General features: G+C 39.3%; 1 protein-coding gene across 1 annotated transcript in view; it reads left to right on the plus strand.

Annotated features, from left to right (window-relative positions):
• MARCH1 (membrane associated ring-CH-type finger 1) overlaps positions 1-14667 on the plus strand; it is a 501087-nt gene that overhangs the window by 240258 nt on the left and 246162 nt on the right. Inside the window, exon 2 of the mRNA XM_005681248.3 lies at positions 4827-4877. Within this exon, the coding sequence (XP_005681305.1) occupies positions 4827-4877 (51 nt within the window). The remainder of the gene's footprint in view (positions 1-4826; positions 4878-14667) is intronic.

Below are 14667 nucleotides of genomic sequence, written 5' to 3' on the forward strand. Positions count from 1 at the left end.
TGAATTCAAGTGGGTCTTAGAAAGTATCACTATGAACAAAGCTAGTGAAGGTGTTGGAATTCCAGTTGAGCTATTTCAAATCCTGAAAGACGATGCTGTGAAAGTGCTACACTCAATATGCCAGCAAATTTGGAAAACTCAGCAGTGGCCACAGGACTGGAAAAATCAGTTTTCATTCCAATCCCAAAGAAAGGCAATGCCAAAGAATGCTCAAACTACTGCACCATTATACTCATCTCACATGCTAGTAAAGTAATGCTCAAAATTCTCCAAACCAGGTTTCAGCAATACATGAACCGTGAACTTCCAAATGTTCAAGCTGGATTTAGAAACGGCAGAGGAACCAGAGATCAAATTGCCAATATCTGCTGGATCATCGAAAAAGCAAGAGAGTTCCAAAAAAACACCTATTTCTGCTTTATTGACTATGCCAAAGCCTTTAGCTGTGTTGATCACAATAAACTGTGGAAAATTCTGAGAGAGATGGGAATACCAGACCACCTGACCTGCCTCTTGAGAAATCTGTATGCAGGTCATGAAGCAATAGTTAAAACTGGACATGGAACAGCAGACTGGTTCCAAATGGGAAAAAGAGTACATCAAGGCGGTATATTGTCATCCTGCTTATTTAACTTATATGCAGAGTACATCATGAGAAACCCCGGACCGGAAGAAACACAAGCTGGAATCAAGATTGCCAGGAGAAATATCAATAACCTCAGATATGCAGATGACACCACCCTTATGGCAGAAAGTGAAGAGGAACACAAAAGCCTCTTGATGAAAGTGAAAGAGGAGAGTGAAAATGTTGGCTTAAAGCTCAACATTCAGAAAACAAAGATCATGGCATCTTGGTCCCATCACTTCATGGGAAATAGATAGGAAAACTGTGGAAACAGTGTCAGACTTTATTTATTTATTTATTTATTGGCTCCAAAATCACTGCAGATGGTGATCGCAGCCATTAAATTAAAAGACGCTTACTCCTTGGAAGGAAAGTTATGACCAACCTAGATAGCATATTGAAAAGCGGAGATATTACTTTGCCAATGAAGGTCTGCCTAGTCAAGGCTATGGTGTTTCCTGTGGTCATGTATGGATGTGAGATTTGGACTGTGAAGAAAGCTGAGCATCAAAGAATTGATGCTTTTGAACTGTGGTGTTGGAGAAAACTCTTGAGAGTCCCTTGGACTGCAAGGAGATCCAACCAGTCCTGTGAAGGAGATCAGCCCTGGTATTTCTTTGGAAGGAATGATGCTAAAGCTGAAACTCCAGTACTTTGGCCACCTCATGAGAAGAGTTGACTCATTGGAAAAGACTCTGAAGCTGGGAGGGATTGGGGGCAGGAGGAGAAGGGGACGACCGAGGATGAGATGGCTGGATGGCATCACTGACTCGATGGACGTGAGTCTCAGTGAACTCCGGGAATTGGTGATGGACAGGGAGGCCTGGTGTGTTGCAGTTCATGGGTTTGCAGAGTCGGACACGACTGAGCAATTGAACTGAACTGAAAGAATTTAAACTGATCATAATGAGTTATGACAACCTTATTTCACTGATCCAGAATAAAAGAACATATCACAGCAATAGTAATGGGACGAACCACCCAATTAATCAGTAGCAAGTTGGACAGATGGCTTTGGAACTTTTCCATGAGGGAAAGAAAGTTCTTCTTCTGGTGCTTTGCTTTGAAAGCAAAGCAGACTGGAATCTTTAATTCTCTTTGTTAGAGAGCAATTTGATTCTCCATTCTTAAGTTTTATATGCCAGAATCTGATCCACAATGGAGGTGGAATTTCAGGACAGAGAAACTAGAGTGCTTATATTAAAATTACAGATCTAGTAACTTGTAATGATTGTCATGATTTTTGATGTAGCTCTTTGTGTATTTCCTCTACCTGTGAATAATAATGGGAATATTATAATCTTGTAATCTATAAATTTTTTCATCTATAACTCATTTGATCCAGCCCCCAATATATTATCTATCCATTTCACAGGGAGGAATTTAGAGGCCTGGGATCCTGAATACACTCCTGCTAGAACTAGTGCAAAGGTACAAGTCTAGTTCACATCAAATCCCCAAATTTTACATCACCGCAGGTGAGCAACAGGGTAACTTCTCTGTTCCCAAGTGTTAACTGGAATAAAAATAATAGAGACCTTAGCCATGACAAAATGCTAGCCCTTGTCTAAGCTTGTTTATTTCCTTCAGTGATTAACCTTGTATTAAAACAGAATAGAACTAATGGATTTCAAGGTAAAAGGCCTTTTGAAATACTAAATAATCAATCAGGTGTTCCCCACGCGGCTAGATCAGAAGCTGCTGTGGGAATTGTCTGCTTATTATAGCCCCATGATGAACTCATTCACAATTGTGGAAGGACCTGACCCTCGTTTTTACCTCAAGACACTGCAGAGTCCCACTTGGTTGGAAAAAGTAGGTAACCTGATGTCAAATCCAACTTGTATAGTACTTCTTAGTTCTTGCTGAAGCACCTTTCAATTTTAGTTCTTTGGTTAGGTTCTCAAATATCACACAAATATAGAAAACACAGTAAAAGAACCAGGACAATCAAACTCCCCTCAAGTCTGTTATATCATTGACCTCTCTTCTATCAAGTAGCATGTCAAAATACTGAATTTCACTGAGAAGAAAAGATGGATTCGTTTTGTTTTCTGGTCTGTAGAAGAGGAGTTGAAGTGTCAGTGGAAAAGTACCTCTCTCCATCACCAGAGGAAGCTAATCAAGGAAAAATGTCTTCGGGGAACACACACATTAATCTCCAGCTGGATCACAGGGCTGTTACAAGGTGTAACTAATCATATAGTTGTGACTCATCTCGGTCTGTAATAACATGCTTCACAGTGACATTCATGGTTGTATGACATGAAAGTTGCATGTAAAGGAAAAAGCACTGTTCAGCTGTAATGCCTGCAAGCCTGCACCAGACTCAGTGACAGTTTGCAGTGAATGCAGCCACTGTGTTTCCACATTAACACATTGCCATATCCCCTCTTCACAGTGTTTCTGAAAACTGTCTCCAGCAGTCATCGCTGGGCAATTTCAGACCTGCAGGTTGTTATAAAAACTTAGTTTTCAAAAATGACTTCTGTCAAGATGCACTGTAGTTGTTGAAAGGTTGTTGTTGAATCACGACGCCAGGATTCTTGGTCCCCGGAGGAGAAGAATTCAATCCGGGGCCAGAGACGAGGCTTGATCACTCAGAGCTTTTGTGTAATAAAGTTTTATTACAGTATAAAGGAGATAGAGAAAGCTTCTGACATAGGCATCAGAAGGGGGCAGAAAGAGTACCCCTCTGCTAGTCTTCAGCTGGATGTTATATGGTCACCAGCAGCCTGTTAATGAAAGAAAGGAATGTCTCAAAACTCAGAATGGCACCAGGCCCCTCACCCATAAGATGCATTTTGGGATAATCTTGGCACCAAATGGTTTATCTTGGGCCATAAAATGATTAACTTGAATCTTGAAGAAGGGCAGATCACCATACAAATAGTTTCATTTACATAGATTAGAGGGACAATATCTGAGTATAACATACTGGTTTATCAAGTAGGTTCTGAGCCCCAAAGGCAGAACCGACTTGAAGACAGAGTTTGGGGTAAATGCATAGTACATTAGCATAGCTTAAGATAAACATTTCCATAAGAAAAAGGCAATGGTTAACTTCAAGTGAAACCAGGTGTCATTATGGCAACACAGAATTTTAAGAGAAACCTCCTTTTAAATTTGTATAGAGAAGGAAAAAATATCGCTAGTTTGTTTCCTCCTGCCGCTTAAGAGAGATAAATATTTCCTCCTTTTGGAGACCCCTGGCCTTCCTGCCTCTTACCCTCTCATTGTCTACTCTGATCCACTGTGGTATTAAGTCCAGATTCTCAGAAATATTTTTTAAAAGATTTCTAAAGTGCTAAATACAGACCTTTCACAAAATATTGCTTTCCAGAACAGGGTCTTTCAGGTTTGCTACACCGAAGGAAAGATGTGCTGTGACCTCTTGGATTCTGCTTGCAGATCAGATAACTGGCGTGGCGGGAGGAGGGACGACCTGGTGTGGGCCCCGCATTGCAGCCCTCTGTGGCTGCAGGCAACGCAATGCCTGAGGCCTTCTAATGAGGGGGACCGCACGTAGGGGCCCTTTTTACTTTAAAATTGTACAAATTTTATCTATTCAAGAGCTTTTTGCATGCTTCTTTTCTCCTAAATTGAAAATTCCTTTAGGATACAAGAAAAGAGGTATAATTTTTTAAAATTTTATTTTTTAAGCTTTAAATTTTAAAATATTTTTAATTTAAACAGTTACCTTTTAAATTGTTTTTAAACTCTTTCTTATTTTTAAAATAAGATAAAAGACAAATAAAGTGTATTGTAGAAGAATACAAGTTAATTATGTACCATGTACCAAATATTGCATACTTACTGACACTGAGAACCAGAATTTACTCAGAATTTCCGGTAGCCAAACCCAAAAAAGAAATAAGGAACTATATTTTCATTTCCAAATCTATTTCAAAGGAACTGCGTATATTTTTCTAGAAAAATAAGCATTTCCTGGAAATAAATATTCCTAATATTCCTAGATTGGTATAAACCCTGATACTAATTGAAATGTTTCTTAAAAAGACACTAATATGTACTACAAAAATAAAATTTGGTATGAGAAATACTATCTTCTGTAAGCAGTTTTTATGTCTGTCAGATCAGTAAGAAGGACATCTACGTTTCGGCCTGTGATATGCTTTCTTTTCTCAGTGGTAAAGATTATTGCTATATTTTAATCAATGTCTCCAATCTTACTTTTCAGAATGACAAATCCCCAAGGCGATCTGCAAGTCGATCAAGTAATATTTCAAAAGTAGGTGAAATATATTCATTTCCTTGTTTATTGATTTACATATTTTATGAGTTCAAGTAAATATTTTATAATGTTTTACATGCAATTGTTATCTGTGACCAATGTACAAATATGACTTGCTAATGGTAATAACTATTTTAAGGGTTTACTGTGATAAAAGGACATGTTTTCACACAACAAAATGAGTGAAGCTATTTTTTCCTCTTCAGTGCTGTATGCAAAAAAATAATTTGCTGCTTTCAGGGTGTCACTCAAAGCATGTTAATCCTCTCACTTCATGTCAGAGGGCTGCCACACACATCAGTGGAAACTCTGTCAAACATCATGGGTACAATTTGCCTCAACTGAATTTTTCCAGGTGTTTGGGCTCAACTATGGTGGAACTTAACCAGGGCAAGTTTTTGAAAGCAATTTAAGACATTAGTTTGGTAAGATATTTGCTTTCAAGAGTCAATGGTTGAAAAAAATCATATTGCTCCCTAGATTATCTATAAATCCAAGCAAGACACCAGAGTGTTGAAAAGGTTATGGCATAGGAGAGATATTCTGGATTTTTATTTCACCTTGAAAAAAAAATTCAGTTCAGTTCAGTCGCTCAGTTGTGTCCGACTCTTTGGAACCCCATGGACTGCAGCACACCAGGCCTCCCCATCCATCACCAACTCCCAGAGTTTACTCAAACTCATGTCCATTGAGTTGATGATGTCAAACAACCATCTCATCCTCTGTCGTTCACTTCTCCTTCTGCCTTCAATCTTTCCCAGCATCCGGGTCTTTCCAATGAGTCAATTCTTTGAATCAGGTTCCCAAGTACTGGAGCTTCAGCTTCAGCATCAGTCCTTCCAATGAATATTCAGAGCTAATTTCCCTTAGGATGGACTGGTTGGATCTCCTTGTTGTCCAAGGGGCTCCCAAGAGTCTTCTTCAACACCACAGTTCAAAAAGATCAATTCTTCAGTGCTCAGCTTTATTTACAGTCCAACTCACATCCTTACATGACTACTAGAAAATCATAGCTTTTACTAGATGAACATTCCTTGGGTTGGTCGTAATTTTTCTTCCAAGGATCAAGTGTCTTTTAATTTCATGGCTGCAATCACCATCTGAAGTGACTTTGGAGCCCCAAAGAAATCAAGTCCATCACTGTTTCCACTGTTTCCCCATCTATTTGCCATAAAGTGATGGGACCAGATGCCATGATCTTCGTTTTCTGAATGTTGAGTTTTAAGCCAACTTTTTCACTTTCCTCTTTCACTTTCATCAAGAGGCTCTTTAGTTGTTTTTCACTTTCTGCCATAAGGGCAATGTCATCTACATATCTGAGGTTATTGATATTTCTCTCGGCAATCTTTATTACAGCTTTTGCTTCATCCAATCCAGCATTTCTCATGATGTACTCTGCATATAAGTTAAATAAGCAGGGTGACAATATATGGCCTTTACGTACTCCTTTCCCAATTTGGAACCAGTCTGTTGTTCCATGTGTGGTTCTAACTGTTGCTTCTTGACCTGCATACAGATTTCTCAGGAGGCAAGTCAGGTGTTCTGGCAGTCCCATCTCTTTAAGAATTTTCTAAAGTTTATTGTGATCCACACAGTCAAAGGCTTTGGCATAGTCAATAAAGCAGAAGTAGATAATTTTCTAAAACTCTCTTGCTTTTTTAATGATTCAGTGAATGTTGACAATTTGATCTCTTGTTCCTCTGCCTTTTCTAAATCCAGCTTGAATATCTGGAAGTTCATGGTTCATTTACTGTTGAAACCTGGCTTGGAAAATTTTGAGCCTAATTTTGCTAGTGTGTTAGATGAGTGCAATTGTGTGGTAGTTTGAGCATTCTTTGGCATTGCCTTTAAATTGGTATTGGAATGAAAACTGATTTTTTCCAGTCCTGTGGCCACTGTTGAGTTTTCCAAATTTGCTGGCATATTGAGTGCAGCACTTTCACAGCATCATCTTTTAGGATTTGAAATAGCTTGACTGGAATTCCATCAGCTCCACTAGCTTTGTTCATAATGATGCTTCCCAAGGCCCACTTGACTTCATATTCCAGGATGTCTGGCTCTAGGGGAGTGATCACACCATAGTGATTATCTGGGTCATGAAGATTTTTTTTGTACAGTTCTTCTGTGTATTCTTGCCACCTCTTCTTATATCTTCTGCTTCTTTTAGGTCCATACCATTTCTGTACTTTCTTGTGCCCATTATTGTATGAAAAGTTCTCTTGGTATCCCTAATTTTCTTGAAGAGATCTCTAGTCTTTCCCATTCTATTTTTTTCCCTCTATTTCTTTGCACTGATCACTGAGGAAAGCTTTCTTATCTCTCCTTGCTATTCTTTGAAACTGTGCATTCAGATGGGTATATCTTTCCTTTTCTCCTTTACTTTCCGCTTCTCTTCTTTTCATAACTATTTGTAAGGCCTCTTCAGACAACCATTTTGCCTTTTTGCATTTCTTTTTCATGGGGATGATCTTGATCCCTGCTTCCTGTACAATGTCATGAACCTCCATCATGACAGAGTTCTTCAGGCACTCTATCAGATCTAATCCCTTTAATCTATTTGTTACTTCCACTGTATAATCATAAGGGATTTGATTTCGGCCACACCTGAATGGTCTAGTGGTTTTCCCTACTTTCTTCAACAAAAATTAAGAGCTATTTTCTAAGATGAGTTGCTATGCAATCTATAGATTGATATTTGGAGAGTGAAAAGTCATTTAAAGCCATTTGTGAAAGTGAAAAATTATGACTTTTGAAAATTTAATGCTGATAAAGATGAATTTGCCATGAAGAGAACACCCATGACAGGTCCTTGCAGTTGCCAGTACTCTTTCCAGCCCTGAGATCAGCTTTGTATATAAATTTTGCATTATTTTCCTTCAGAAGGGCTCCCAAAGCAGCAATAAACTATAGGTACTACAGAACATAGACCCACTCCCATTTTGATAAGTTTTTGTTTTGTCTTGTTTTCACAAACAAAGGGCTTTATTATTCATTGAAAAAATAGCAGTAGCCAAATTATCAGCATTTTCTTAAGCTGGTTTCCCAAGGCTGATTCTAATGAGACAGTGTTAAGATGGTCAGGGGGAACCTGTTAACACACTGGTTCAGGTACAGGAATGTCTGCACTTAAGAAGCTCTAATAGATAGTAGAGATGCCTGTCTGTTGCTCTATAGGGAGACCACCTCTCTGTGTTGTAATGTTCTCCACTGTATAGACAAGCTCAGCAACATAGGCCAGAACAAAAGCAGTCAGTGTTTCTGCTTCCAAGATGTGCAGAGATGCAACACACCCACGGAGAACTGTATCTCAGCAGATGGAACCACTCATCCCTACAGACTTTCCAATCTAGGCATCTTCCTAACATTTGCGAGTCCCTGTGCCCAGAAGTTGAAGCACCAGCCCCAGGGACAGGGGACTTGAGTGTACGTCATCACTGTCACTTCCTACTTCCGGGACCAGAGACACTCATCCTCCCTGAGACACACTTGCCACCACTGAGACATGAGGTGATGGTATCATTCACCTGAAAGTTTTTCTCAAGGGCTTGTGAATCAAAACAGTGCCTTTCAAATGTCAATCATCATCACATCGTGGAGAGCCCTGCCTGAAAGTACATGGCATCATCATCTTTCTGAACATGAATGTTAATATTGACCTAAAAACCTGTAGACAGTACTGACAACTCCTTCGTCATGCCAAATATTGCTTTGTGACCCAGGTGAAATTGTATCTTCATTTCCAAGCTGCTGTTTGACTTCTACATAATGCAGCATGTTTATTACTTTTAACTTTTATTCTATTCTTTTTTTTTTAATTGGAGGATAATTGGTTTTCAATGTTGTGATGGTTTCTGCTGTACATCAACATGAATCAGTCATAATCATATTCATTCTTTAAGAAATGAGAAACTTTGAAGTAAAGTTTCCCTTCCATGAGTTCTCCTTCCAGGCTCTGACACATATTAACTGCAGCCTTGAGTAGGAGACAATTAATGATAAAATACATTATATTCAAAGAGAAAAGAAAAGTTCTGTTCTTGTAATTGTGCAGTTGCAAAAGCTCAAATCATCACACACCTGTAGGGGTGAAAGGATTTCAGTATGCTTAATTTTATTTTGCTTCAGCCAACAGGATTCCACTTTTATTTACCATCAGAAGGATGGGGACAGAAGATAAATCCATTGTTGAATCCTTAATACTTTTAATTGAATGATTAAGTGATAAACTCTTCATTAAGACCAGATAACTTACCAAAGATAGAATGGCAAAAGTATAGCAATATTTGAGCTTTTGGACTTTTAAAGAGGTGGAGAAAAAAATTTCAATGAAACAAGGGTGATTTTTCTCTAAATTTCTCAAAAAAATTATGTTAAACACTAAAAAAGTGTTTCTCAAGGGTGTGATAATCAATATAACAGAGTAATTAAGACCATTAAGACCATGGATTCAGAGTAACTGCTTAGAGGTGTCATTTAACTTCTTTAGTAAATTTATGTGTAAAAGAAGAGTGCGTAACAGTATCTGTCTCTCAAAGGAGTACTTAGCACAGTAGCCAGCACTCTTTCAGTATGAGCTGCTATTATTATGGGGCTTTTAATGATGACATCTCAGCAATAACACAGTGAGTGCTCGGTAATCTTTTTGTGAGTAAGTGAATTTGTGACTCTAGTCATAGTGTATGCATCATTCTCTGGGCAGAATAAGAGTAAATATTAATAATAGATTGGACAGGATGAAGTCAAGTTTAAGAGTCAGTAAAACTTTTGTGATCTGACATAATTTTATTGAAAAATGACTACACATTCTTGTTTCATTAAAATGTGCATGTATATTTAACAATAAAAATTCTTTTTAGTCAGTGATAATCCTACTCATAATGAGCATCTTCCTTAACTGTTGTCAAATTTCTGCTATCCTTGATCATTTCATAAAAGGAAGTCACAGTTCAAAGGACTCCATCCTGCAGAACTGTCCTCCTCACTGTTGAGTCTTCCCATTTCCTGCAGTTACTTACTGAATCAGACCTTCTAGGCATTAATATGTGTGAAATGTCTCCATTGGGAATCTTATTCTATCCTGGGAATGATGGAGTAATGAGAAAAATCCCCTCCAAGTTCTCAGCAAGCTTAAAGTGAAGAAATTCAGATGTGGCATAAATATATGAGATACAACTTATAATTTAATATATACATAAATTATAATTTACTATATATTAAGTGGAATTATGTCCAAAAATGATAACAGAGCAAGCAGTCCTGCACCTCTCCTTCTAGAAAGTTCTACTGGCAAGGATGGCCCTTGGCTGGTATCTAGGATTTCGGGAGTGGGATACTACCACCCTAACTGGTAAGAATGGCTCATGGTGCTTAAGTTGTGCCAACAATATTGCTTAACCTAGAGACCTGCTTTCATTATGGGAGGTCTGGGATTGGGGTACATGTGACGATGAGTACCTGCATGACCAGCCCCCAGTGAATGTCGAGGCTGGGTCTCTCTTGAGTCTCCCTGGTAGATACCACTTCTCATCTATTACCAACACACACAACTACAGGAATTAAGCACATCTTGTGTGACTCCCCAGGCGGTCAACTTGTGGATGTTTGTAACTCTGCTCCCAGTTCCCTCTGGGCTTCACCCCATGTGCCTTTTCCCTTTGCTGACTTTGCTTTGTGTCCTTTCCCTATAATAAACCATAGGGATGAATATAATTACAACTTCATTCCTGTGAGCAGCTCTAGGCAGTCACTGCCCCAGGAGTGGTCACGGGAACCTCTGATATTCCAGCCAAAAGCGTACAGACCAGAGGCTGTGGGGGTGCGTTTCCATTTGGCAACAGGATACACTAGGGAAGAACTGTATATTAACAGGGACTTGGAGGATGGGTATGACTTGATCAAATTCAAGGAAAGTATGTTTAAAGATATATATATGGAAGGCATAGAAGTTAGAAAGCATGGATTACAAGGAGAAGAATACACAAAACAGTCTTTAGGGGCCTTTCAGATGGAACATTGGTCATAGGACATGCTCTTTAATAGTACAAGTGTTCCCTGGTGTGGAACAGAGATGGATTTAGAATCCATCAAGATCCTTGAGACTTTTTTTTAGTAAACAGGACATCATTATAAGTAGAACAGAATTATTTTTGCTATTCAAGGCTGTATAAGTCCTGACTGATTTTGCTGTTGTGAATATCAAATACCCAAGTGTGGGATAAATAAAAATGGTGAATTGTTAGTAAACATTTAAAGTTTTTCTCCTTAGTCTTTGCCTTTGAACCTTTCTACCTCATATTATACTATTGCAATTATACTTTGAGTTTTCTGATTATTCCAATCTTGAGATGTTTTTATTAGTTTAGATTTATAGCTTGTTTTGGGATGTAAAAGACACATTTGTGACTTTTTCTTACACTACTAGGGTTTGTGTGCATTAGCTATGTTAATGCTGATCCAAAAACAACAGAGATGCTATATAAAAATTTAAAACAATGTATGTAAGATTGTCAAAATATCTCATTGGGAACATACCAGCATTCATTTTCCTCCTCACTTATCCCTCTAAAAAGCTGCTTTTGATATTAGTGCTTGTTGCTGCTTTTTTTTGGGGGGGGGGGTCATTTTATTATTTTTTTAATATAAATTTATTTATTTTAATTGGAGGCTACTTTACAATATTGTATTGGTTTTGCCATACATCAACATGAATCCACCACGGGCGTACACGTGTTCCCCATCCTGAATCCCCCTCCCACCTTCCTCCCCGTACCATTCCTCTGGGTCATCCCAGTGCACCAGCCCCAAGCATCTTGTATCCTTAATCGAACCTGGACTGGCAATTCATTTCATATATGATATTAAACATGTTTCAATGCCATTCTCCCAAATCATCCCACCCTCTTATTTTTTATTGAAGGATAATTGCTTTACAGAATTTTGCTGTTTTCTGTTAAACTGCAATATGAATCTGCCATAGGTATACATTTGTCACCTCCCTTTTGAACCTCCCTCCCATCCCCATCTCCATCTCACCCCCTACGTTGATAAAGAGCCCCTGCTTGAGTTTCCTGATCCACACAGCAAATTCCCATTTGCTATCTATTTTACATATGCTTTTAACACACATATAGTTCACAAATAGATTCCTCAAGAGGCAAAATTGGTCAAATTTGGCTATTCTTTCCTTTATTCTCACCTTTATTCTAGGGTGAGGCCTCATTATATTCAACTTGTAACAGCATATTATGTATTTCACAAGAAAAGCCTTTCAAGAGCAAACTGTGAAAGAAAAAGAAAGCCTTGTACTTTCAGTTCAAATCAACATCTAGAATTTTCTTTTAAATAAAACACGCTATACTTTTGTTCTATGTAGGAAGCAGTTCATAACGTTTAATCTATTTGTGAAAAAAAAAAATTAAAAGCCACTAGCTTAAAATGATGTTTGTTAGCTTCCATTATTTCTTGTTGTATTTCCTGCACTTAATTGCTCAGTCATGTTCAACTCTTTGTGACCCCATGTTACAGGAGGATTCTTTACCTTCTAAGTCACCAGGGAAGTCCATGAATACTAGAGTGGTTAGTCTATCCCTTCCCCAGGGTATCTTCCTGACCCAGGAATCAAACCAGGATCTCCTGTACTGCAAGCAGATTCTTTACCAGCTGAGCTACCAGGGAAGCCCGTTATACTCCCTAGACCTCACTTATTTGACAAAGGATCATCTAAGTTGTGGAGAAGGCAATGGCAACCCACTCCAGTACTCTTGCCAGGAAAAATCCCACAGAAAGAGGAGCCTGGTAGGCTGCAGTCCATGTGGTCGCTAAGAGTCAGACACGACTGTGAGACTTCACTTTCACTTTTCACTTTCATTCATTGGAGAAGGAAATGGCAACCCACTCCAGTGTTCTTGTCTGGAGAGTCCCAGGGACAGGGGAGCCTGGTGGCCTGCCATCTATGGGGTCACACAGAGTTGGACATGACTGAAGTGACTTAGCAGCAGCAGCAGTATCTAAGTTGTTCAACTGGTCTTTACCTAGAAATATTCTATACCATGTTAGGGTAAAGATGGTACATGATGTATAAAGTATTATTGCTAAAGCATTCCCTTTTCCTGTCTGTGTGCCCCAGCTTACTCTTCAGTAAGTGAAGGTATATAGCATGTCAACATAATTTATTCAACAAACATTTTTAAGGATATGTTTTAAATATGTGCTTTCTTTTGATCAAATACCTTGATTATACCTCTGTAAATCTTCATCTCTTTGCCTTTAAGATCCAATGTGTTTTTCAGCAAGGTCAAAGTAAATGTGTTCCCCCAATTTAACATGTATTGGGAATTTGTTCCACTGAACCTGAGCTAAGCATTTGGATCTCAGAACAGGTATTTAATGTTCTGAGTTAGTGAGAGATCCATTTTTGTTTGCTTATACAAGGGACCTATAAGTCACCCATACCTTCAGACTTCATACCCTGAGAGGATAATTTTGACACGTTGATGAAGTAAAATTGGATGTAGAATTAGGAAACAGCTAAAAGGAGGTGGACTAATTTGAGAACTGTCTTAGCACCTGGATCAGGACCTGTTCACAGACCGAAGTTGAGGAAATCAGTATAAATTTAATATAGTTATCAAAAGTGATGATGATGGATTAAGAGAACCTGAGACTTTATATCATGAGGTCTTCCTTTATATACACTCTCTCTTTAGGTGATCTCATCCAGTCTTGTGCCAACAACTCTCTAATAGATGTTTCTAACCCTGATTTCTGCCATGAATTCTAGGATCAAATAGCCTACTCCACTGTTCCACTTGAATGTGCAACAGGAATCTGTCTTAGGTCAGGTGTCCCAGTGCAGGTTCTGACCAGGGAATTTTTTGCAGTGGTGCCCTGTGGGAGTGTAGTGGGAGAAAAAGGACAGGAGGAGGAGGTCAAGAAAGTCCCCCCCAATCCTGCATGGGGACCCTGCAGGATGAAGTGAGCTTGAAGCCTTCCCTACCTGAAGCAGGGAAACAAGGCTACTTCTCTCACCAGCCATCCAGTTCAGGGTGCTTTGAGAGAGGAAATATCCAGGTCCATTGACTCTCTATCATCAGGAATCTAAGATGCCCAGTGCAGTTTTCCAGAGAAGCCCAGTTGCAGGATTTGAGAAAACGAAGTGTCCAGGGGCTTCAGGAGTCAGGCACTGGCACAGTCAAAGTGGTCACAACTGGCTTTTGGTAGAACCTTGGAAGCATCTGCTACTGCCTGTCTATCGAACCACCAGGATCCATGTGATGCTCAGTGACAATTTCTGAGGAAGGAAGAAAATATGTGGGCTGGTAGGATGACCTCTTACTGCTGCCAAAGCCGTCACTGATTCATCCCCTCTTTCTATACACTCATCCCCAATATCCCTCATTCTTGATGATCAGTTTTGTTAGACAAGGAAGCTGGCTGGTGAGGTATACCCCACCCCCGCTGGGGGATCTCTGACCCCCAGTCCCAATGATCATACCCTTAACAAGTTGCAATTGATCTAATCAACCACTTGAAGTTAAACTTGTGTGTGGGAAACGGAAAAATGTTGCAGTGAATCCCCTAAGTTTTAAACTTATCTTGCTTGCTCATTAGTGGCAGCCACCCTACCTCCTCATGATGGCTAAGTCCATTGTTGAGTGAACTGCTGCTCAGCCTCCCAGACAACATACTGTGTTACTCATGAGGGAAAGCTCCAGTCCTCTGGCCCACTGATGTCCTGACCATGGACCTGATGATTGTCCAGTCCTGTGGCCCACTGATGTCCTGACCA

This window comes from Capra hircus, chromosome 6 (assembly GCF_001704415.2).
Source record: "Capra hircus breed San Clemente chromosome 6, ASM170441v1, whole genome shotgun sequence".
Classification (NCBI taxonomy): Eukaryota; Metazoa; Chordata; class Mammalia; order Artiodactyla; family Bovidae; genus Capra; species Capra hircus.